General features: G+C 45.4%; 6 protein-coding genes across 6 annotated transcripts; 4 read left to right on the forward strand and 2 right to left on the reverse strand.

Annotated features, from left to right (window-relative positions):
* The first annotated feature begins 1,274 nt into the window (after positions 1–1,274).
* LOC128711308 (double-stranded RNA-binding protein Staufen homolog) lies at positions 1,275–10,283 on the forward strand. Its single transcript, XM_053806175.1, has 5 exons — positions 1,275–1,399; positions 6,757–7,292; positions 7,365–9,656; positions 9,731–9,897; positions 9,999–10,283. Exons 1-5 carry the CDS (start codon positions 1,275–1,277, stop codon positions 10,281–10,283), a joined length of 3,405 nt encoding a protein of 1,134 aa, XP_053662150.1.
* Positions 10,284–13,984: 3,701 nt separating this feature from the next.
* LOC128714903 (methylenetetrahydrofolate reductase (NADPH)) lies at positions 13,985–14,944 on the reverse strand. The gene has a single exon (XM_053809784.1). The coding sequence runs from the start codon at positions 14,933–14,935 to the stop codon at positions 13,985–13,987; it is 951 nt and encodes a 316-aa protein (XP_053665759.1). The 5' UTR covers positions 14,936–14,944.
* An 827-nt stretch (positions 14,945–15,771) lies between these two features.
* Positions 15,772–17,539, forward strand: LOC128716077 (probable cytochrome P450 308a1). Its single transcript, XM_053810998.1, has 5 exons — positions 15,772–16,293; positions 16,359–16,546; positions 16,619–16,844; positions 16,912–17,308; positions 17,373–17,539. Exons 1-5 carry the CDS (start codon positions 15,772–15,774, stop codon positions 17,537–17,539), a joined length of 1,500 nt encoding a protein of 499 aa, XP_053666973.1.
* A 396-nt stretch (positions 17,540–17,935) lies between these two features.
* Positions 17,936–18,565, forward strand: LOC128714247 (chromatin accessibility complex protein 1). Its single transcript, XM_053809121.1, has 2 exons — positions 17,936–18,052; positions 18,122–18,565. The coding sequence occupies exons 1-2, from the start codon at positions 17,936–17,938 to the stop codon at positions 18,563–18,565; spliced, it is 561 nt and encodes a 186-aa protein (XP_053665096.1).
* A 601-nt stretch (positions 18,566–19,166) lies between these two features.
* On the forward strand, positions 19,167–21,612 carry LOC128714164 (RINT1-like protein). The gene is made up of 5 exons (XM_053809040.1): positions 19,167–19,307; positions 19,374–20,192; positions 20,267–20,492; positions 20,565–21,351; positions 21,420–21,612. Exons 1-5 carry the CDS (start codon positions 19,167–19,169, stop codon positions 21,610–21,612), a joined length of 2,166 nt encoding a protein of 721 aa, XP_053665015.1.
* Positions 21,613–21,734: 122 nt separating this feature from the next.
* On the reverse strand, positions 21,735–23,386 carry LOC128711435 (facilitated trehalose transporter Tret1-like). The gene is made up of 2 exons (XM_053806312.1): positions 23,320–23,386; positions 21,735–23,101 (listed from the first exon to the last, which is right to left on the reverse strand). The coding sequence occupies exons 1-2, from the start codon at positions 23,384–23,386 to the stop codon at positions 21,735–21,737; spliced, it is 1,434 nt and encodes a 477-aa protein (XP_053662287.1).
* Between the last annotated feature and the right edge of the window lie 250 nt (positions 23,387–23,636).

Here is a 23,636-nt window from a genome sequence, read left to right on the forward strand (position 1 = left end):
GTGAAAACGAGTCGAGTGTGTTAAAAGAGCAAAACCTGCTCACCTGCCCCGAACCAAGCACAAAAGGCTTCGGATGCTGTATGAAAAGTGTAGCAAAAGAGAGAAAAAAGTGTACCTATGCTAAATATGCAATGGAATGTAGCTGTGGGGGCGCGAAAAGTGTGAAATCTCAAGACAAGCCAGTGAATTTTGTGATACTTGCTCGGGCCAGGTGAATGTCAATATTGTAACATTCGGGAAAAAGCAGCTGCCAGCATCCTTCTTTCTCTTGTCGCTCTGCCAACAGGACACCCTTTGCGCTTGCATCGCAACGAAGAAAGGTAGGCGCTATGCTAGAAGCTAAATCCATTTCCCAAAAAGGGAACATACTTTACAACTAGAGGAATATTGTAAGCCACCAATATAGGTATGGTTTACTTTTCATTTCCATAAAACAAATGCTCGCTCTGCTCGTCAAACTATCGATTCTTGTAGTCCTACTCCTCGAACCAGCTGGTTGTTTTCCTTGAATTAAAAAGTATTCCATTTGCCCACCGAATATACCTATTGCGCATTAATAACGTCCCATGCACGGCCGGGAATCCAACGGGGTGAAAAAATAAAACGGGACACGAAGTTCGGCCTGGAATGTGTGCATTTCGTAGGGTGTAAAATACAAGGAAAGCGCATCGACGGGCTGCTGAAGGGGCGACAGATGTGTGTCTGTCCGCGCCTTGCAATGGCACACACGCACGCAGCCAAGACGCATCAACTTCCCCTTCGTTTCGTATCGATCGTTATTTCATTCATGCTCGGAACGGTCCGACGTGGTGCGTTTTTGCTGTCTGCTGCTCCTTGGAATCGCAGCTTGTTGCATGTATCAACGTCTCGTCCTTTCTTGGACGCGCGCACGTACAAGTGCGCTGTCCTTACGAAACAGCTGATTCTACTTCGTCCAATGGCCATACGTTTTGATGTGGCTATTTCTTTCACTGTAGAAAAGATTTACCCAACAATTACAGCAAGCTGTTGATGTAATTGGACTATTTGTCTAATTATTTATTCGTTCTCTTCCAGTGGCAACGAGATTATTCTTTTAAAGGAACAAACAGTCAGTGGCAGACCAAAAGCACGGGATCCAGTGCCGTAATCGGCGCGTGTGTTATTTACAGTCACGTGCTTACATGGCCATTTGACTTAAGCGATTGGAAGCGTTTACGCTGTCAAAAAAGCCCGAAGAGAGTATTGGTATTGAAAGCGACCTGAAGCAAAGCAACGCAACGCGCACTATCATCATGCACGGACATATGGCACCACAGCAGCATCCAGGGATGCATCCGGCACATCAACCGCCACCACATTTAACGCATTTAACCAGCCTGCCACCACACAGCATACAGCGTGACCATCCCGCTACCAGGTAAGCTTTTTTACCGTGCTTTTAAAATTTCGCAACAAAAGTTTGTAGCCATTGAATCTTAATTTAATTATACACCATCTAATTACCTGTTCGATTTCGATAAATAAGCGCCCGTAAAATGCTGTAGTAAATGTTTACTACACACAAACACACATACACCTGCCTACACACGCTTGCTTTACTTACGGATTTCAATTCCATTGCGGCCCTAATTATAAACTTTTGTAAATACGTCGAATGGAATCTATTCGACAAGTAAAAGATTGATTGAAAAATGAAACCTCCGCTATCTTCTCTACCCATATCGCTCACGGACGCAAAAGGTGGGATTGCTATAAATTGTTGGAGAAAATCGCCCCCGTGTTGCCATAGAAACGGAATAATGAATTAGAAAAACATTAACGCTTCCATTCCTTCTCTACCACCTTTTTCACCGACACAGCCGCATGATGGGACGATATATGTGACCCCGGTGAAATGCATTCCCTGTTGAATTGAGGGGGACTGCTCAAATGAGATACTTTTTTTCGTGGATTTTCGAGGTATGCTCCTGCGAACGATGCATTCGATGCTCCTGTAAAATTCGAAATGTGTTTCGTTTGCTGTTGTCCGGTTGTGATAGACACAGCGAGACAACTGTTTTCCAGGAAAAAGCTGCGTGAATAAATACATTCGCAGAAATTGTATGCGCGCGTTATTGCATTACATTCCCCGGGCACATTCCTGGGGATATAATGGTTCGGGAAGGGTTTTATTTCGCGTGTGGGGTATGATGTGCATGATATGACTGCACATTGTGTCAGATGCATCGGTTTTGTTATGCGAGCAGGTAGGAGATGTTTTAATGTTTCAATTGCTCTTGTCTTTCTGTCTGTCCATACCCATCACGCCCGTTTACGGTCGAAGTTGGTCCATTTTCGGGTGGAGAGAGCTGGAAAACGCGCGTGTGGAGGAAAAATGGTGTTGCACTTTGACTGGTTGTGTGCATACAAACGAATCAGTTTGAACATTTTTCTGTAATGTATTGCAGCGGACAGAGCAAATTAAATGTGTCCACCACAACGACAATATCGCGCACGTCGCAAAATCACCACCCTGGCAGCAAAAATTGAACGCTGTAAAATCGATAATTTGTCATCGGACAAGTGCATCATCCATTGTTGACGATATTGGGAAAGTATTTGCATCGGTGTAGAGAATGTTATGGGTGGAGGTGTATTGGCAGCGGCGTCCGTCTGGAATGGAAGGCCTAGACTTCTTGAGGTTGTTATACCGACAAACAACAAGAGAATGTTATATACATTCCAAATGTTTAAATTAGTGTTGAATGCATCTGAATGGTTCTTTGAACTCAGCGAACGATGCTGAATCTCTATTCTGAAGATTCTTGAAGAATCTTCACATAATCAAGATTTTTTTTAGATTAATGATTCCTCAAAATTAGTTTCAATTATGATCTTTAATGATTATAATTATGGTCATGAATTTAATTATTCCAACTATAAAAAATGCTACAGAAATAAATCGAAGCACTCTATGTGAAAAATTTCTGTTATTTAATTATCAAATTTGAATTACATAAAAAAAAACTCTGTTAGCTGATAACTAATAGTTTTCGATAAATGAGTTTAAAATCATATGATTTGTCTACCGAACAAAAACAGTAGATTCTCTTACACATCTCACTTTCGGAAGATAGAAATTGTGTCTTTCCAAAAGGTCCCTGTTCGTTTGTAAATTATTCTGCCACCGTTCGATTCGGCCTATGACTACTTCATTCATAAACATGAGTTGAAGCGATAAAGGGTAGGAAAGGACGAAAGGTCGCTCAACACACACAAAGTGTCGCAAGAAAGTAAAGACGCGCAGCCTTAGTTTGTGCAACAGTGCTTTCAGTCGCAGACGTGCAGCTATCTGTGGATGTTGATGTACGAATAAAATAAATTACACACATTCTCGCACACACATATGAGAGCAGCTCGAACGCAGCAAAGACCCATTATGCACCACAAAGAATGAAAAAAAAAAACAATATAATGTTGCAGCATGCTCTTGTTATTTTTTGGCATATGCCACTGAAGCAGGATCAAACAACGACGACAAAACCCCGTTCGCGAGTGTGTGCGTTGCTGTCCGTTCAGCCCGATCCCTGGACCAATAAAAATTGCAATGAAATGCATATTTTGTATCAAGGTGTAACACGGCATAGAAGCGAGACGGGGGAAAAAAAGATCAATCACAACGTCCCCGTATCCTGCTGTGCACGCGGAGCAAAATAATAAGCAAATGCAAGCAATATCCTTGCCACAGCGCAAACAAAAGGAAGCTCAGCCACGGTTGAAAAGGGAAGTAACATGTGTGGGGTGTGCAATCACACTTTTTTCGGTGCATTTTCCCCATGATGCATCATTTGTGGTGCTTTTTACAGTGATGTTCAAACCAATCGGCCACGATGTTTATTTCTTATATTTCATGCAGAATATTTCATGTTTGTAATAGTTTGATCATGATCTCAGCATACATTGTAAGCTGAAAAATATGAAAGATGAAAAGAAAAAACAAGAGCAAATATTGTCCACTGATGGCGTCACCTTGCCATCTTCCTTCACCTTGCTTCTCTTCTTTTATCCTGTTGGTGGCCAAAACGACAAAGCAAGAGAGCCCTTTTTTAATGTTTTCGATCTCTCCGTCTTTCTGGAGGTAAATGTGCAACCATGGATGCAATTATTTGCATAAACAAGGGAAAAGTTAAGAGAGGATTAAATGCATTGATAGCAATACGGTTTGGCCGTTCTACATGAATAAAAACTGCATTGCACATCGCCGAGATTTCCCTCCCTTTCGAGCTCCTCTTCTTTCGTTCGCTCTCGCTCTCTCTTTCTCTCTCTCTCTTTCTGTTTTGTTGCGGCATGGTAAGATTGAAAGGATTTTCGCCTGCCAGAAGTGCAACTGCAACAGCGGTGCATTGTCCCGACGATCATAATACTTCATAGCGAAGCCCGACGAGGATAGCCGCCGCAACGCCGGAAAAAGGGGTAACCCAAATGGACAGCTTGACAGCTAAGCAGGATCTCGTTTATAGCTGCCCGTGAAGAAAATGACGGGTCAGCGTTTGTTCCTGGAAGAGGGAACACAATGCACCGGAGCGTGCAGATAATGGCAATTAAACCCAAACCCGGACAGCGAAAGGGACGAATCCTGCAACTAAAATACTTCTTTTTTCATTCGTGTGTTTGTGTGTGAAAGAAGGCACAAATTACATGGCGAATCATGGCATCGGTTTCGTCACGAATGGGCAATCTTTTGTGCTTCTATGTTGTCTACGCCTGTCTGATCTGCGTGGCGCCGAAAGCATCAATTGTACGACACCACAGGACACAGGTCGTCTTCCCCGTACAATGATCAATGCATATGGTGGCTTGCGAACGGACGAGATATAATCCTTACCAACCTTTCGCTGGCTTATATTCCAATTAACCAATCTGTTTTGTCGTAAAACTTTGCTATCGTAGATAAGATTTTTTTTCCTTTTGTGCAGCGAGATTTCCATCTTGCCTTCAGTTGAGCAAATGGAAAATAATTAGTTACCATTACATTAGGTACTAAACATTGTACTTATTTCAGTGTTTTCCTAACAGGGATTTTGTGCCGTTTCGAAATATTGAGCTTGACATTTTAAAAATTACCCAATTTTCAATTCTATGCCCTTTCCTTGCACCCTTTTTGATACGGAAAAAAAACAAAGGAAAACATTTAAATGTCCTCGTTGCTTACCTCATAAGACGATCAAAATGTTATTGCATTAATTGAAGGAGAGATGGCAAGGAAGAGGTGACAAAAGAGGGAAGGGATAGGGTGTCGAAAAAATCAACCCACCGAAAACATGCTAATCAACCTCCGCCGTGCCCGTCAGAGATTTTTGAAAAATTTGGGAAAAATGCTGAAAAATTCTGCTCGTCCAAACTCCATCCAATAGTTTCCATTTTTTAATGTTCCGTAAAATGTCTTATAATACATTCGATGGGTGTAATAAGTCCGCATAACGGCTCATAGCCATACAGTAGCCACCCTTTGGTACGCAGGCGAAGACTGAGCGCCGAGTCCGGTCATATTTCGGTAGCCGTGAAAAACAGCAGGATCTCTTTGAAACTGTCCTATTATTTATTTGTTTTATTCAGTAAATGGTCGTAAATCCTTTTCTCACCTTGCCCTGAGCCCGACGACAATACTGGTCAGTCCAGTTCTTCTCCGTTTGTAATCCGTTTCGAACCTCGAACAACACCCCTTGCGTTGCGCTGCATTCTTCAAGGAAAGGAAGTTGTCATCCGTTGGGTGTAATAGAGAGGGAGCTATGGATGGTAAAAGATGTCGCGCTGTATATTTTTTTTTGCAAACAGGGAGACCAACGCGCAAGCAGACAGGTCCGTCATCCGAAGGTCCATTCGAAGATCCATAAAGAAATAACTGGCAAGATGGAAAAGGTGGAACATCTCTCGCGCTACCTCTAACGCCGGAGAATGAGTTATGTTTCCTTTGAGACGATTAAAGGGTGCTGGCGATAGGCGAAGATTGCAATGAATGCGCAAGAAGTAAGATGATACGCACACGCAGTAGTTGAAGTGGGATGGGTTGGACAAGAAATTCATTTTTTTTTTTTTGCGTGAAGTTGACCAAAACCTACGAAGGAAATTGGTAGTCTTGGAGAGAGAGAGAGAGAGAGAGCCAGATATACCGAATGGTGCGCAATCGAAATACAGAGTTGACAGTGCTGTTCATATTAATAATATATGACATAGTGTGTAAATAGGGTAAATCAGATTGCGGTTACTAGATCCTGCTGTCACCGCGTGGAAGCTGACATCCAGGACCATGTGGCCATCAGTGGAGAATAGGACCGAAGGGAGATGGAAAGAGTGCGCAAGATGCAGAAAATGCCTAAGCGCGTCTGTGTGTGCTGTACGATTGCAATTGCAAAAGATGTTGACTGACCGAGGAGTAGCATTAGCAAGGATTGTTGAACCACATGGATGATCCACACGTGTGCCACTGGCACATCTCAGTCCATTGCTGAACCTGATCGTGCATACATCCACCAAATGTGGTTCGCGCTGTGGAACGACAAAACGAACGATCGGGATCGTCACCATGCTGCTGGATGGCAGACACTATTGGAAAGCTGCGGTCAGCACAGCGCCATACCAACGACATCGTCTGTCCGTGGAATCGCTACGATCGTTGCAGCGTGTCATACACTATTATAAACGTTTTTCGCGCACCGCCTCATCCACTAAGGATATTCGCACTCCTGCTATCGCAACTGACGCGTTTTTGTCTTGCTTTTATCCGTTCACTTTCAGACTAAACAACGGCCGCCATCATCATCCGCGCGGTGTCGACCATCAGGCGGCAGCAGGTATGGCACCACACCTTCCGATGCAGGTTCCGCCACCAACACACCAACCCTCACACCAGTCACAAAACGCGAGAAAGCCACCGGGACCTTATTACAGCATGCACGGTGGCCTACCGAAGTCCATGCCATTGACCACACCCCATCTACATCCTTCGCCACCGGGTTTGGGTGTAGGACCGCCGCAGCCACCTCAACCACTGCCACCACACCAGCAGCATATGGGTTCGATTGCGCACCCGTCGGTAGTCGGTGGAAATCATCCGTCCGGTCCGGGTGGTAAAATTCCGTATGGGATGGGTGGTGGTGGTGGTGGTGGAGGTGCTGGTGGTAGTGGAGCTGGAGCAGTAATGGCACAGCATCAACAGCCCTCGGTTTCAGTGCATCATTCAGTGACGATGCAAGCACCACCGCCGATACCTGTGGTCTCAGCAGCGACTCCGGCCGGTACGAAAACGCGTCACATCCCATCTAACACGGACCGTACGTAAACAACCACGTGGAGATGAGCGTTCATTCGTGTAGATTAATAATGTACCGTGTGTGTCGTTTCAGATAAAGTCCATCACAGCCATGGCCATAGTGTGCTGCAGTCGAATGGCAATTGTGGTCCCGGTTCGAAGGGGATTGCGAACAACCATCACACGAACCAGACGGGATCGACTATGGATAAGACAAAGGTGTCTGTTGGAACTGCATCTAGTGGCGGTAATCGACACCACCACAATCACCATCATAATCAGCATCAACAGCAGCAGCATCAACCACAACAGCAAATCGTCTCGAAGTCAAATGATGTTCCACTCCCAAAGGACTCGGCTGCGGTAATAGCAGTGACAGTAAGTGCCGCCAATGCCACACCGGCCGTTTCAAACGTTGTACCGGCGATGGCGAACCAGACGGACACGACGGCTATCGCTACTACTACCCCAGCGAACGGAGGAATGTCATCGATGGCGGAGGGACAGAATGGAGGAATCAACCAGTTGGCGGCGACACAACACTCTCCAACCGACTCGATAGAAGCCTTGGCAAACATTAAAGAGAAAACTACCATGTGTTTAGTTAACGAATTGGCGCGGTACAATAAAATCCAGCACCAGTACCGTTTGACGGGCGAATCCGGACCGGCACACAAGAAACACTTCACCGTCACGCTGAAGCTGGGCGATGAAGAGTACACGGCCGAAGGGGCGAGCATCAAGAAGGCCCAACACAAGGCGGCCGGCGATGCGATCGCGGCGACCAAGTACAAGCATCCACCGGCCCGGACGAACCGTCGCACTAAAACCGGCACCAAGGGCAACGTGAGCAGCTTCACTCCGACGGTCGAGCTGAACGCGTTGGCCATGAAGCGCGGTGAACCGACTGTGTACACCGTAAAGGCGGTCCCGATACCGGTATCGAAGTACGGTCCAGCGAACGGTACGACAGGAGGTCCGGTCCCGGCCACTGCAACCGGTGGAAGACGCCCGGTGGAAGATAAGTCCGCACCGGGTATTGCCCACTCACCCGGCACGGGGTACGGTGGTGCGGGACGATACGCGGCCGATGGCGGTAATGGTGCGGGGGCACCCGGTGGCAATGGGTACTGGTGCCGGGCGATCACTGGACCGACGGGTATTGCGGCTGGTGTTGGCGGACGTGGAGGCATGGGTGGATTTCATCCGGGACACCAGCAGCAACAGCAACATCACGGTCATCACCCGCGTGACGATCATGCGAATCGTCATCATGCGCCACACAACTATCACCATCATGAAGGATACGGACACCACGGTTCGTCGGCACCGGTGGCATCCGTGCAGGAGTTCTATAAGGCAACGTTGCGCGTTGGGGAACGAACGTTTCTTGGCGAAGGTCACACACCGCAAGCCGCACGACACGATGCCGCTGCCAGAGCGCTGGAAGTGTTGAAACCGCTAACTGCGGATAGTGCCGAAGGCAAGGGCAAATCCGGTGAATGTCCAGCCAACGGTGATACTCTTTCAAGCGATGGCGTTGGCACATCTGCCGACGGGTACGATCCAAATGCGGAACTGAAGTCACCAATTTCACTCGTTCACGAGATAGCAGTGCAGCGTAGTTTGACGGTCGTATTTGAGGTAATCAGTGAGAAGGGTCCACCACATATGACTGTGTTTGTGACTCAGTGCAAGGTGGGTACGATCATAACTGAAGGCGAGGGAACAGGCAAAAAGCTATCGAAGAAGCGGGCCGCCGAAAAAATGCTAGAAGAGCTACGCAAGCTGCAAAGTGTGGAACAGCAAACGTATCCTCCGTTGTGGGGCGAAAGCAGCCCAGGCACTCAAGGTGGCGAAAAGCGTAAATCTAATGCGAAATCTGCGACTGCAGCGGATGGTGCTACAGCGAAGAAAAAGGCGCGAAATCTTATCAAAGAAAAATCGATTGCAGACGTGGCCGAGAAGGAAAATCCCATTTCACGTTTGATGCAGATCCAGCAGGCTCGCAAAGAGAAGCAACCCGTTTACACGTTGCTGGAGAACGATCGACCGAATGTCGGCAGACGACGCCAGTTCACCATTGAGGTTAGTGCCAGTGGACGCCAGGCGACTGGTGTCGGTATGACGAAAAAGGCCGCCAAATGGAACGCGGCCGAAGCACTGTTGGCGGAGCTGGGATACGCAACGGAGTCGAAGGGACCGACTGCGACGGGTGGTGATGGGGCCGCAAACAAGGAAAACCAGCCTGGCGCGGCCAACGATTCATCTCCACCGGGTGGCAAGCGTTCGCGAAAGGTTAGGTTCCAGGACGAGCAAAGAAACGGCGTGCCATCTGCGACACAAATCCTACCAAATGTCACATCTTCAAGTGGTGCAAATCAAGGTAAATGGAGGACGATGTTCGGTCTTTTGTAAACGAATATAATATGGACAATGCGTTTTGGTACAATTCGACAGGTAAAGGTGAAACATCCAATGACTCGTTGAACGACAGTATCGCTTCAACCGACAGCATGGGAACGAACAGTTCCGGAGTGTCAAGTGCATCCTCAGTTGCACCGAAAGCCGCCATCGGTGCAAAGAAAGAGCAGCTCCTGTATCTTGCCCAGCTTTTGAAATTCGAGGTAAAAAAAATAAATATACAAAAATAGTTTATCAGGTTTATTATAGAGCAGCAACAGAATCTTTAAAATTAATGCCTTCTACATTGATTCCATTGTTTTAGGTACAATTTTCCGACTTTCCAAAGGGTAATCATGGTGAATATCTAACATTAGTGATACTGTCCACGGAACCGAATCAGCTTTGTCATGGTAGCGGAGCAAGTCTCCAGGAAAGTCACGATGAGGCGGCACGTGGAGCCCTCGAAATTCTGTCCAAAATTGGTCTGGACAATATAAAGCCCAAAGCACCAGCAAACAACGCTTCGGATGATTCTACAAGCTCAGTAACAGGAGCAGCTTCGTCAACGGTAACGGTGTCTTCATCAGGAACATCCAACAATAAATAAGAAGAACATGGCATTATGCGGACGACACCAATCCATTGCCGGGGAATGTGAGATGCCGAGATCAACGGAAGTCAGGTGACGGGGAGAGGATGAGTGAATGTATGTGTAATCGTTATCGATGTTAACTAAATGCAACCGGAGTGCAACAGCAAGTTTAAACAATACATTAACAATACAAGAGAAGCATTAGAATCGCGAAGAACGGGAAAATTCTGTAACCAACTCCGGGGCAATTAGATGAATAATGGAAGCAGATTTTCAATTCTTTTGTAACTTTTTTTTGTTTACTTGTTACGTTTTGTTAAACTTTTTTGCGCAACCATTAGCGATTTGTTTGATGCATATTTTTGTTTCTCCATACAACAAATGGAGAGAAAAGTTGCACAGAGTGCTGCAAGCTTTTGTTTTTTTTTTTAATCAAACCCAACTTAATCGTTTCGACAAGCAAAAAGGATGTTATGTTGCCTTTTTGCCCAGTACAGAATTAAAACAAAAGTCCGACAAGAAGTTTAGATTCAACCTGGTGTAACATCATTTCACAAAGCTGCAGTACTGTGTGCGAAAAATTGTTGAAGAAGAATATTTGTATGGTCAACGTTACGACACCCGTGTCGGTAACTAGCATCGTTCGTGGAAGAACGCATGAAGATCAGTAGAATTGATTACCATTTACCTAAGTGAAGAGTTTGAAGAAACACATGGTGGAACAGAGGAACGGACGGACTAATGGAAGTGAAGCGAAGGCCAACAACAAACAGTGAAAAGTTAAGATGTGCATGAAGGTTCTTGAATCAACAGTAACTAAGACAGTAGCTAAGACGGAAAATGGAAAATGGAGCGAGAGAGGAATAGTGAGATTGTGTCATTGATAAAAGCAGCGTAAGAAATAGTGGCTTTCAAGGAAGGGAATCGATATATAATAGTTATCTTTTGCATCGGTGGAAGCAGCTTAGGGTAATCATACTTTATCGTACAGTAGATTCTTGATCGCTGACTAGGCCGGTAGAAACGACAGCTCAGGGAAGAGGCACCGACTGAGACCCTAGTCAGCGCGTCAATGATTGTTACTTACGATATTTCTACCCCTTAATTGATGGTGTCACAAAGTAGTACTATTCGTAGTTTGTGTATTTCGTTTGATAACCTTCATCATTCTGCTTTTCCAAATGTGCGCGCGGGACAGCCCACGGTCTGACACATGTAGATGCTGTTTGCTAGCTGTCCAGGTCGACCGTAGACGAAATACGCAGAGGAATGCAGTAAAATCCCGAACATACGAAATGTAAGCGCGCCTGTTCGGTTGGTCGGAGATACATTTATCGTAAGTAGAGGCGATCGAGATTTTACTAGATTCCGAAGCGTACCGCGGAAACGTTCACGTTCAATATTAACTATAGCCGTCAGAGTTTGCCATCGGTTTGGATGTCTGAGATCGGTCTGTATTGAGCGCAAACGTTATTTATCAAGGTGCAAGGACGACATGTAAAGAACGCGAGCACCCTGGGATAGGTCTTATTGCGCTAATGAACACTAAAGGAAGATCGGTCGCCCGCTATCGCCTCCGAATGCCAAGCAAATTGATCATTCTATGAGGCACGACCAACCGTTCCAAGGCACTAACGATCATTTCTCAGGGCTGCTGACAAAGAGCATCGTTGCAACTACACCTTTAATTTAAGTGTGTTTCTGCTAGTGTTCGTATACAAGTATCTAACTGTAAGAAATAATGTATTTTTTCACTATTCAATCACATTATCGTACATCCCCAGTTACGACAACATACCGCAGCGATACCATTTTTAACAATAGCAACCCTCGATCGGACGTGATACACGGCAGCAGCAGCCGTGTTTGTCGTCACGTAAAACATTTCCAATCAGCAGCATACAGATACTCTCTACCATGCACAGAAACACAATAGCAATAGTCCTACTGGCGAATGTTTACCAGACCAGGCAAAACGAACCAAAAAAAAAAAATACATTTTTTCCAGTATATGAAGAAACGAGTGATCACGAAACAAATGGATCGGTACGGAAACACATTTTATTTAAGTTTGGCATGTGAAATTAGACCGAATACGCGTAAGGGCCCGTGTTGACTTCACTACAATTGCAACACATCACAGATAAGATAGCAAACGCAAAACTCCGATTAGGCATATGGTAATTAATGTTGAGACGGGAGAAAAGAAAACTTCAACCGGGCGCACGCCATGAAGAATCGGCAACAAGATTAAGCGTTAAAAATAGGTTTATTGATCGCTCTTGTAAAACGACTCCATCGGGACAACTCAAAAATAGGCGGTAGGATTGTAGCAGACGTTAAATGCTCTCGGCTGCACCGTTAGTAATTCATTTCACATTGTATTATTTATTGTACGTTTGCGTAGCAAGACACCGAATCGTATTTATTATTTAATATCCCTGCCAACATTTGCATTTTTTGTGCTTCGCCCTACGCTCGAAACTTAAGAATATGTTGCTTTACAGCAATTTTTCACGAGGAGTACATGTAATCAAGAGCGATCGATAAGCGTGGCCTGACACTTCAATGCACCATTTTCAGTACGTATTGTTGAGGAAACGTTTTCCTGGCGTATCAGTGTCGCAGTTTTATCCAATACAGTTTGCGTACGGACACAGAGTGTAAAAGAAATACTTCTGCTACGCACCATTAATCAGAACGCTCACGCAAACCTTATTTGGCTAAAACGAACAACAAGAGAACGCGTAAACAAAACGGTGGAACACAATTCGCCGTTATCGTTTAAAAAAAGAAAAACAAAACAGATTATTTGCACTCGTTTAAAATACTTACATGGTACCCAAGAAACAACACAGATTAAGAGAGCAGTTAAAAGAAAAGAAAAACACGTCAAAGGCAGCGTATATTTTAGAAATATCAAAAATCGTTAAAAAGTTTTTGAAAATTTTAATAGATGAAGAAAAAACCCCAAGATGCGAGAAAACATAATAGGACAGATGCTAAAACTATTTAAAACAAAAATCCTCCCGACGGGAACAAGACTACTAGACCCGAACAGGAGGGTGCGCCGAAAGGTCAATGTTTTCAGTCCTTATCGATGGTGTAATCCGTATATTTTCCTAAAATTCCTGTTCTTGAAAACAAAAAGGATGCATAAGTTTCCCTCAGGTCAAACGTAGCTAAAAATGGGTTTAAAGGAAAAAGGAAATCGACACTAACTCCAATTAGCATGCGGATCTCCACATCTCAACCGACAACGCCATGAGAAGCATGTAAAATTAAATCAAAATACAAAAAAGGAAAGGAAGCGAGTGAAGCGAGTGGAATGGACAAAATTAGGCACAGTACGAAAAGGGCATTATTAAACGCGTGCAAGTAGAAAAGGACGAGATGCGCCAGTTAGTGACGGAGTGCATGTGCTGGTAAAGAAAATGTGTACTTGCAGTAAACAAGCTATGAAACATTCACCATCATCATCATATTTGTACGAGAAAAATAATGAAATATATGGAACGAATAAAGAAACTACTCAACATACACTGACGACGGCCCGTACCAGCAGAAAGTATCACAAAATGTTACTAAATTTCTTTACTTGAGGTATGGTGAATCATTTCTAAAATTTTCTTCTGAATCATTGTGCAACAAGGACTGAGATCTGCACCTGCCAGCAAGAGGAGTATGTGAATATGTAAGGAGTTTGGATCGGAACTCTAATGGAAAAAGTCATTCATCTTGTGGAGCACCTTTTGCAACAGAGCAAACTTGTTGAACGAGAAAAAATGCACCAACTTTATCGGATCACTCGACGTTGCATTCGATTCTAGCAGCTCCCGCAACACTCCAACAAAATGTTCCACTGCGAATGTTTCAAACTGTTCCGGATCATCGTTGGCGTGCGCCGCGAAAGCGGCATCTATGGTCGGCGCAAGTGTGATGCGAGTCAGTTTCAGCATGGCCCGCAGATGCCGGTAGGAGTGTGGAACATATATGCCCGGTATTACGGGAATGTTGATCCCTGCCGTCCTACACTGTTGGCGGTAGCGAAGGAAGGACTCCGCATCGTACAATGTTTGGGTGAGCAGAAAGTCAACACCGTGGTCAATCTTTTCCTTTAAATAACGTAACTCTTCCGTCTTTGAAGGTGACTGATGGTGACCGTACGGATAGCCTCCGACACCGATCGTTAGTTTGGGACGGTCCGATTGTTGCTGTTGACTCCTCAGATACTGCACCAAACTCGCGGAGTGCTGAAATTTCTGGCCCGCGTCCACGGTATCTCCACGGATGACGAAAAGGTTCTGGATGCCAGTTGAAAGAAGCCCATCCACCTGCTGCTCCGTTATGTTATAGCAGGAAACATGATTCACCACGGTGTACTGTGCCTTGCGAAGCTGGCCCGTCAACTGCAGAGTCGGTGCCCGAAGGAAGTCATCGGCGTAACGTAGATTATCGTCCAAAATCCAGGGTAGGGCACAGAAGACGGGTTGCGGTGTTAACCGCTCCAGCTGTCCGATATCGATGTCATCTTTGGCAGCTATTTCCATAGAATAAGATACATGCTCTACCGGCTCAGCGGGAGAGCTAAAGATGCGGTCTAACTTCGTGTGTAAAACTCCGTTGCTCACTGTATCCGTTACAGAGTTAGTAGTGGGTGTAGCCATTGTGGGCTGTGCTGCACTTCTCATTACCTTCCCAAAGTGTCTGAAATGCGGTAGAACGATGCAGTAGTACTGTTGTATTTTGTTGCAGTTTTGCTCGGTGTTTTACGAGGCGGTCTGATAAGATAAGCCTGTTCGAGAGTAGCGAATGAAACAAACCGGTTATCATGTATTGGGCACGTTCGGTAGAGATACGTAGAGAAAAGATATTGCCAGAGAGCCAATAAGCTTAGATTGCTTGATCAAATCAAGGAACAACAATATGCAAATGACCTCCCCTCGGTCGGACGATGCTATGGGAAAATTTATGTTTGGTGACATAATAGTTCGGAATCGATTTAGATCGGCATTTTCAAGGTTGTGCGGAAACTGAACATTTGTGGCAGTATTTTACCTTTACCTAACCGTTTAAGAAAAAATTTGCGGCGAGATTTTTACACACAGTTTAATTGCGAAGTGCATCTTCAACTGCGCTGCGATCTTGCGCACATATTGCTTGTTTCATTTGTTTGCCTAGAACCATTTACCATACAGCACAACGATCGTGTTGACAGTTCTAGTGTTGTGTTGAATGGAAGCGCTAGGGGTAACGGAAAATAGGGGATGAAACAAGCGCACACAGACCGGTGTTGATAAGACCCACTGCGCAGCGTAAGGCCTATGGACGGTTAGGTGTTTCTATCTTCGTTTCGTGTGTGAATTTCGTCGTAATCAATTCCGTCCAATTAATATAAACCGAGGCGTCTTCGGTGGTACCTCTAATTCCAGACTGTCTTTCGGTCGATTGAGTTAGTCGTTTTGGTGCCGTCCGTCGGTGAGGATACGAAACCTGTCGAAGAATGTTCGGCCTGTACGTGGCCCTTACGGTGCTAGCCGTTTGTCTGTACTTCAAATGGAGCTGCAGCTATTGGACCCGGATGGGCAATGTGGCCGGTCCGAAGCCGCTGCCGATCTTTGGTAATCTGCTGGAACAGCTGACCGGTCAGAAGCATTTCGGAGAGATCTTTGAGGAGATGTACCGAGCGTTTCCGCAAGCAAGCTGGGTCGGGTTCTACAAGATATCGAACCAACCGGGCATTGTAGTGCGCGATCTGGAGCTGGTGCGAGAGGTGCTGACCAGTAGCTTTTCCTCCTTCAATCAGAACGATTTTCAAATCGACGAGAAGATTGATCCGCTGCTCGCATACAATCCGTTCGTGCAGGTCGGAGAACGCTGGAAGGAACGACGCGGCCAGATGACTTCCGTGTTCACAATGAACCGGATCCGTGCCACGTTTCCGCTGGTGCAACAGGTGGCCCAAGACTTTGCGCAGTTTATTGCACGGACGCGAAAAATGGATGGACATTTCGAGGCGAAGGACGTAAGTATAGCTTTGTTATGGAAACATTGGAAAACGTTTGAATGAGTGGATGCGTTTTCTTCCAGATCTGTGCCAAGTATACGATCAACGTTGTCGCTAGTATTGCCTTTGGAATCGACGCGGAATCATTCACCAACCCGAATGCAGAGTTTGTTCGCATGGGCAACGCACTGTTTGCTCCGACGTGGATGACGGCGATCCGATCGCAGTTAGCTCTGTTTGCACCTGGACTGGCTAAGCTTCTGCGCGTACCGTGAGTGATTGATTGCTAGCACAATGACGACGTAATTTCAATCAATTCAATGGCAAAATTTCCCTTTTTTAGCTTTATTCCTGGATATGTTGACCGATGGTTTAGGCATATGGTCAGAGAAACCGTTCGTCAACGTAAGGACGCCAAACGCCATGACATGTTTCAGGCCATGTATGACAATTTGTCGGAAAACGGAACAGTAGAGGCGAACGAGAACCATATCGTTGGTCATTCGGTAACGTTCCTTTCGGAAGGATTCGAAACCTCCAGCACTATGATGAGTTATTTGCTGTATGAGGTAGGTATGGAGCTGTGACCACATTTACGTCAGCATTACCATACTCTCTCTCTCTCTTTATTTTTAGCTTGCTGCCAACCCATCCATTCAGGACAAAGTAGTGAAAGAGCTGCGCACAGTCATGGATGAATCTGAAGGACAGTTAACAGAAGCCGGGTTGCATAAGCTGGTATACATGGAAGCGGCTATGATGGAAACGCTACGGATGCATTCACCGGTCTTTACTCTTCCGCGCATTTGCACGAAGGATTTCGAACTGCCGCCACAGTTTCCGAACGATACAAAGCGTATAACGTTGCGAAGCGGTACATCAGTAATTATTCCGGTATTCGCCATTCATTACGATCCCGAAATCTATCCCGCACCGTACGAGTTCGATCCCGACCGTTTCTCGGAAGAGAATCGAACATCTCGCCCAAGGCATGCATTCCTCGGGTTTGGCGAAGGTCCTCGTTTGTGTTTGGGTAAATTATAGAGCAAACTTTTTGCTTTGGAACTTATTAATCAATTTCATTGCTCTCATTATAGGAATGAAATTTGCCTTGCATCAAAGCAAAATTGGTATAGCGACCCTGCTGAACAAGTATCGCGTAAAGCTGTCGCCGAAGCAGGAACTGCCACTGGAATTTGCCAGAAATTGTTTTTTGTTGTCTCCAAAATCAGGCATTTGGCTAAACTTCGAGGACAGAGAGTAGAACATGTACGAAAAGATGCATTGCACAGCATAGTAGAAATATATTTACCGCTTCATAGTATTACAGACAAGAGCCTTATGAGAAAGTTACAATACCTGCACAATGTTTGGCCGTTGCCGATGCACATAATTTCGATTCTAGAATTCTAAGCATTTGGTTTACATGCACCAATTTAGCTGGGACGTGAACCATGTTTTTAGGGGCAGTTTTCCTGGACTAAACTTTACAGTGTTCCCTCTGCTGTCACCATTCCCAGAACGTTTGTTTTGTTTGGGTAGGCTGTCAAAAGCTGTTTTCCACCTATTGCTCAAACGTCAACACGGAAAGCGTTGTTTCGCGCTCGTTTTAATTTGGATATTAATTTTATAAATTAAAAGATAAATCCGTACTTAAGTCATGGATAACGATCGGTTAACACAATTGCCAATGTCCCGGATTCGTACCGTCATGAAAACCTCGCCTGACATGGGGAACATCAATCCAGAAGCACTGTTTCTAATGTGCCGTGCCGCCGTATGTAGCTGTGGATTCACTTAACACCAAGAGCCAGAATTATCGTCAATTGTGTTTCATTTACTACAGGAAATGTTCATCGAACACATGGCCAAAGGGGCGCACCGTCAAGGGAAGAAATCGCTGGAGTACAAAGATCTCGCACAGTACGTAGAAAACGACGACAAGCTGGAGTTCCTGTTACAGATTCTTCCGAAGAAAATTACAGTTAAAGAGTATAAAACGATGATGGAGAAGAAGCCGGGAACGGATGACGATACTGAGAGTGAGGAAGAAGCGGAAGAGGAATCCAGCAACGAAGAGGAAGAGTTGGAGCAAGACGAAGTAATAGAGATAGCGGATGATGCAAAGGATAAGCCACCCCAGGAACAGGACAGTGAGGACTCTGCATCAGACAGTGGCGAGAGCAACAGCGTGATATCCATCGAGTCCAGTTCCGACGAGAAGGAAAATTCGAAAAACGTTAGTAATAAGAAATCACCGGTAAAGCATAAAACAGGGGATTCGCCATAGCATTCTTTGATTTAAGCATAAACAACACTGCAAGTTAGCTAGTTCATAGCTCTATTTGTAATCAGTGCTAGCACCGCAGTCAAGGTTCAATTTGCACCGGGTGTTGTAACGGTAACAATTAAGGAAAAATGGTTTTATACCACGAAAATAGTCGCTTAAGCAATGATGGGCAAGGTATCGAATGCCAGAAGTGAAATAAGGCGGTTTTAAAGTAATGATTGACCTTTTCAGTATATTTATTTGAACAACAGCGTAAACTTGTCGTTAGCTTGCTAACAAACCTTTTCGCTTGTGACGTTTGTTTATCACGGACTAAAGCAAGATTCCAGCCACATTTATACATTTTTAAATCAATCAAAAAATAAAGCAAGATCTAATGGAAAATATGAAATTGAAATGAACGCATTTTGCTAACTGCAGGGTTCTTGTGCGTTTCGATTCCATGCTACACGACAGCCCTGCATCGGCCAACCGAACTTCCAAACGTCAAAGTAATTTGTCAACAATCATTGGTGATGTGTTTAAAATTTCGTTCCGGGCTGTAAATTATTGTAAATATTACTTCCATCCTTTACGTGTTACTACATAGCTTTGTTAACCAATGGCCGGAAGCAGAAGTACGGTGGACGAACGTCTGATTGCTCGCTTCAATCAGGAGCTGGGGGCAGATCTCAAAAACATCCACAAATGTGGCGATTTGGCCAAGTATTATCGGTCCGAGTTGGAGGATTTGCGAGACAAGGCATGTTTTAGTATTCGAAAGAATCTGCTCAAAGCGTCATGAAACTATGTTTTATATTTACCACAGATTACAGTTACCGATGCAGGATGCATTCCAAGCGTGAAGAGTATGATCGATACGGGTCGAACCAAACTGAAAGAGCTGGACGAGAAGGAGACCAGTTTGGATGCATTTGAGGAGAATATAAGTGGTCGGATCGAAGTATACCATCAGCTGATGAAGGAGGTGGGTGACAAGATGCAGGAAATCCGGGTGCTCCAAACCGTACGAGACTACATGGCGTTGGTGAAGGACATCGAGAACATTAGTCAGGAGCTGGAAGCGTCTATCAACGGAAAGGATGATAGTAAACCAATCGCGCTGTACGTGGCACTTACCGGTCCGAACAGCATTCTCGATCGTATCAGTGGCATTGAGGCGCCGCATCTGAAGATGTACGCTCGTAACACAGCGTTTCACTGGCATGATGTGCTGACGGCGAAATATTCGGCTGAATTTGAATCTTTGCTGAAGGTAATCAAATGGCCGAATCTGAACCAATCGCTGGATCAGTTTAATCCTTCCAAAGATCACGTCAACAAGCTCGTACTGTTGGCGGAACATCTATTCCTGGTGAAGTTGCCCGGTGACCAGGATCTGCTGAACGTCAGACTCACGCCGTGCATTATCTGTCCGCATTATACGACACCGATAGCACTGTTTGTGAAACCGTTCAGAATGCGCTTTCAGTTTCATTTTACGGGTAATAAGCAAACGAATCGACTGGATCGACCAGAGTGGTATTTGACGCAGGTGCTGATGTGGGCCAAGGAAAATCACATCTTCGTTGGTCAGCACTTTCAATCGCCTGCACTTAGAGCCGGTATAGCGAACAGTAGTGTACGGGTGAGCAAAAGGGTCATAATCCATGGCGATTTTAGGTTGCAGGCATAATAAACGAACCATTACTTCCATTGCAGTTGGAATTCGTTCGTGGATTGGTACAACTAGCCATAGAGAAATTGATTGCAGACATCGAACAGATCGTACAGGACGAGGCGTTGTTTGCACATCTGATCGACGAGGTATTACCATTTGAACAGGATCTAAAAACATCGCTCGGGTATCCGAACAGCTATCCCAGTGTGGTATCGGTGCTAGTGCAGCCTCTCTATTTTCTTAAATGGATGGCTATAGAGAAGAAATGTACGTCCGTTTTTATGAACTCAGCTACAGTACATCAAATAATGTATCTGTTTTCTTTTTTTAAAATTCCAGTCACAACGGATAAGATGGATGCCATGCTTAACATAGAAGATCCCTTTGAACTACTCGACCCGGCTAACTTGGATGAATTGAAAATTCCCAAATGTGCCGATCAGTTCATACGATTGCTGGACGCAATCAAAGAGCGATATTGCTGTCTCCCGCAGCCTAGTCAGCAGCTACAGTTCCTAGAACTGCAGCTCGAACTGATCGACAATTTTCGATGTCGCCTACTGCAGCTGTACAACGACGGTGTGAATCCGACCAAAATTCTGAACGCACTCAACTATCTGACCTCGGTGCTGCGTGAGTGGGGTGAGAATGTGCACTACCTGCATCTACATGCCGCTCTGTATGGCCCAGATGTGGACGAAATCAGTTCCGTGTTCGATCGTACGATTGAAGAGCTAAACTACTGCCATCAGAAGCTCGTGGAGGAACTGGTGACGTGGATTGTGCATGAAATCACATCGAGATCGCGCCCGTATCGGTACGACTTGTGGCCTTCGATGAACCCTCATGATGCGAAAGAAACGCTCATGGTATCGGCATCGGCAAGCGAAATGTTTCAGATGACCATCAACCATCTGCACGACATGGAGCAGGAACTGTCGACGAATGTGTTCATGATTGTGGTGCGTATGATCGCGACCGAGCTGGACCAATGGGTGATCTCCAGCATGGTGATGAACACCAAATTTTCCAGCGGCGGTGCACAACAGTTTCATTTCGATATGACCCGCAACCTGTTCGGGCTGTTTAGTCAGTATGCAAAGAAAACGAATTTATTGTTTAAACGGTAAGACATGCGCTCACAATGAGCAAAATCTTCAATCTAATTTGCTTTGCTCTTTCACCTACCGGCAGGATTAATGATACATGCACATTGCTCACGATGCCGCTTGGTTCTGCCATGCTGCTGAGAGAAACGTTACTATCGGAAACGATAGACGAGGATGGTTTGACGCGTGCCCTTCAGGAGGTGGGTTTAATAGTGTTCGATAAAAACATGACCCTTGCAGTGCTCGATCGACGAAACGATATGCCACGGATTGGCTGAGTATGATCGAAAACATAATAAATGGGAACCAAATGCTTACTCTTTCCGGTTTAAGGGTTAACATAGATCTTGTATTATCAAAATTTTCTGTTTATAAGCAGTAAGAACTAGCATTGGTACGGTTAGGCGGTATGCTGTGGGTCATGTTTAGCGTCAGATCGACAACAGCAGTTAAGACTCCGGCTGGTGGCGGTATGCATTTCGACAAATATCTGATCGAGTGGTTTACCCTTCGTTTCGGGTACGAGTGCAAACACAAACACTACGAACGCAGCTGAACAGGCAGCAAAAATCCAGAATGAAAGATACGTTCCCGCTTCGTCGGAGATAAGCTGGTAAAGTTTCGACACACCAAATCCAACCGAACCTGCAAACATGGTGTAAATGGCAGCGGCAACTGCTTTCACGTTGGTAGGGAATATTTCCGCTAGGATAGCGAAAGGTACCGTCGCTAGTCCGACAGTATAGAATATAATGTAAATCATGATGACAGCAAGTGGAATCCACCCTATTCCATCGACATTGACTTCTTGTTCCAGTAGGAAGAAGTACAGTCCTACGATGAACGTGCCAACAGCGCATCCTATGGTGGAAATGAGCAGCAATGGACGACGTCCTACGCGATCGACGATCGACGAAGAAAGGGCTGCTGTAACGAGCTGTATCACTGCCATGATGATCGAGGATTCATGTGCTTTCAGCCCACTGTTCACTTGGTCGAAGATCTGCTGCGAGTAGGCAATCACTGCCTGGCTGCCGCATAACTGCTGCAGAGCCCCCAGCCCGAGAATAATGATCAAACTGCGTCGATTGCCCCGATTTAGAAGATCCTTAAAGGTACCTCGGTTTTGTTGCGATCGTTCCACAGCAGCCTGCATCATTTTTAGCTCACCCTGCACATCAGTTGTCCGACGAAGCCAGCGAAGATTCTTCTCTGCCTGTTCGTTACGTTGCTTTCCCAACAGATAATACGGTGACTCCGGAAGCCAGAGAAACAACGCAAAGAATGTCGCAGGAAAGGCAAGCGATATCCATGCCAATGTCCGATACTCCACATATGGTCCTATGACGTACTCCAGAAGAATACCCGTTTTTGCCATCACCGTGAGCAACGTTCCAATCGAACCTCGTATCTGATCGGACGCTATCTCACCGAGGTAAAGGGGCATGGAGGAGTACGCCATACCGTACGAGATACCGCTCAGGGCACGGGATATAAAGACAACCGTCACAGATTCACCGACACCGATCAGTATCCATCCCACGATACTGGGCAGAACGGCAATCAGAAGCGTGATCTTTCGCCCAAACTGGTCGATCAGCCAGGCAGATGCTACGGGACCGGCAATAGAAGTCAGAACGAGGATCGACACAATCCAGGAGCTTTCATCTGGAGTTATTGGAAGTGGTGAGTCATCACTGAGTAAACGAGGTAGCGTCGGTGAAGTCCAGCCGTAGGAAGCGGCCACGGAAAGCATCAGAAGAGTGCCTTGAAGAAAGAAGAACAAATAAGCTTCCAGTGCTGTATGCTTGTCGCGTCTGGGCCAGTCAATATGCCATTGATTAACCACAATAAGTTATTGGACGTTCGATAAGATAACTGTGACACCCACGTTTATTCGATGGATCATTGGGCAATGAATTTTGGGTTTTGTAACAACCTCAACAAGATCCGTAACAGATCATGTTCACATGATCATGTCTTACCGGTGAAAGCTGCCAGATATTGATGGGAATATTTGCGAAAATCTTTCACGTTCTCCCATATTCCCATTTTCGTTGCTTTTTTTTATTTTCGAACACAAATACTCGACACAGCTGGAGACCGACGAGAGCCCACACGTCCTATCCGACAGTAGACAGGGATGACTTCAAACTGACCATTCGATCCATCTGTTCAGTATCGATTTATTGCACTAGACTGTCGGCCAATAATGGCAACCAATATTACACACGATTATGCCACTGAATAATGATCGATTACCCTGCTGGTCATAGATATCCCTTGGGGGAATTCAAGAAGA

Source organism: Anopheles marshallii, chromosome 3 (genome assembly GCF_943734725.1).
Source record: "Anopheles marshallii chromosome 3, idAnoMarsDA_429_01, whole genome shotgun sequence".
Taxonomy (NCBI): domain Eukaryota; kingdom Metazoa; phylum Arthropoda; class Insecta; order Diptera; family Culicidae; genus Anopheles; species Anopheles marshallii.

Coding starts and splice junctions, on each gene's coding strand:
- LOC128711308 (XM_053806175.1), top strand. CDS start 1,275: ATGCACGGACATATGGCACCACAGCAGCATCCAGGGATGCATCCGGCA. Junction 7,293..7,364: donor CATCCCATCTAACACGGACC/GTACGTAAACAA, acceptor GTGTCGTTTCAG/ATAAAGTCCATCACAGCCAT. Junction 9,657..9,730: donor TTCAAGTGGTGCAAATCAAG/GTAAATGGAGGA, acceptor ACAATTCGACAG/GTAAAGGTGAAACATCCAAT.
- LOC128714903 (XM_053809784.1), bottom strand. CDS start 14,935: ATGGCTACACCCACTACTAACTCTGTAACGGATACAGTGAGCAACGGA.
- LOC128716077 (XM_053810998.1), top strand. CDS start 15,772: ATGTTCGGCCTGTACGTGGCCCTTACGGTGCTAGCCGTTTGTCTGTAC. Junction 16,294..16,358: donor GACATTTCGAGGCGAAGGAC/GTAAGTATAGCT, acceptor GTTTTCTTCCAG/ATCTGTGCCAAGTATACGAT. Junction 16,845..16,911: donor TGAGTTATTTGCTGTATGAG/GTAGGTATGGAG, acceptor CTTTATTTTTAG/CTTGCTGCCAACCCATCCAT.
- LOC128714247 (XM_053809121.1), top strand. CDS start 17,936: ATGGATAACGATCGGTTAACACAATTGCCAATGTCCCGGATTCGTACC. Junction 18,053..18,121: donor TTCTAATGTGCCGTGCCGCC/GTATGTAGCTGT, acceptor CATTTACTACAG/GAAATGTTCATCGAACACAT.
- LOC128714164 (XM_053809040.1), top strand. CDS start 19,167: ATGGCCGGAAGCAGAAGTACGGTGGACGAACGTCTGATTGCTCGCTTC. Junction 19,308..19,373: donor TGGAGGATTTGCGAGACAAG/GCATGTTTTAGT, acceptor TATTTACCACAG/ATTACAGTTACCGATGCAGG. Junction 20,493..20,564: donor GATGGCTATAGAGAAGAAAT/GTACGTCCGTTT, acceptor TTAAAATTCCAG/TCACAACGGATAAGATGGAT.
- LOC128711435 (XM_053806312.1), bottom strand. CDS start 23,386: ATGGGAATATGGGAGAACGTGAAAGATTTTCGCAAATATTCCCATCAA. Junction 23,102..23,319: donor ATATCTGGCAGCTTTCACCG/GTAAGACATGAT, acceptor TCTTTCTTCAAG/GCACTCTTCTGATGCTTTCC.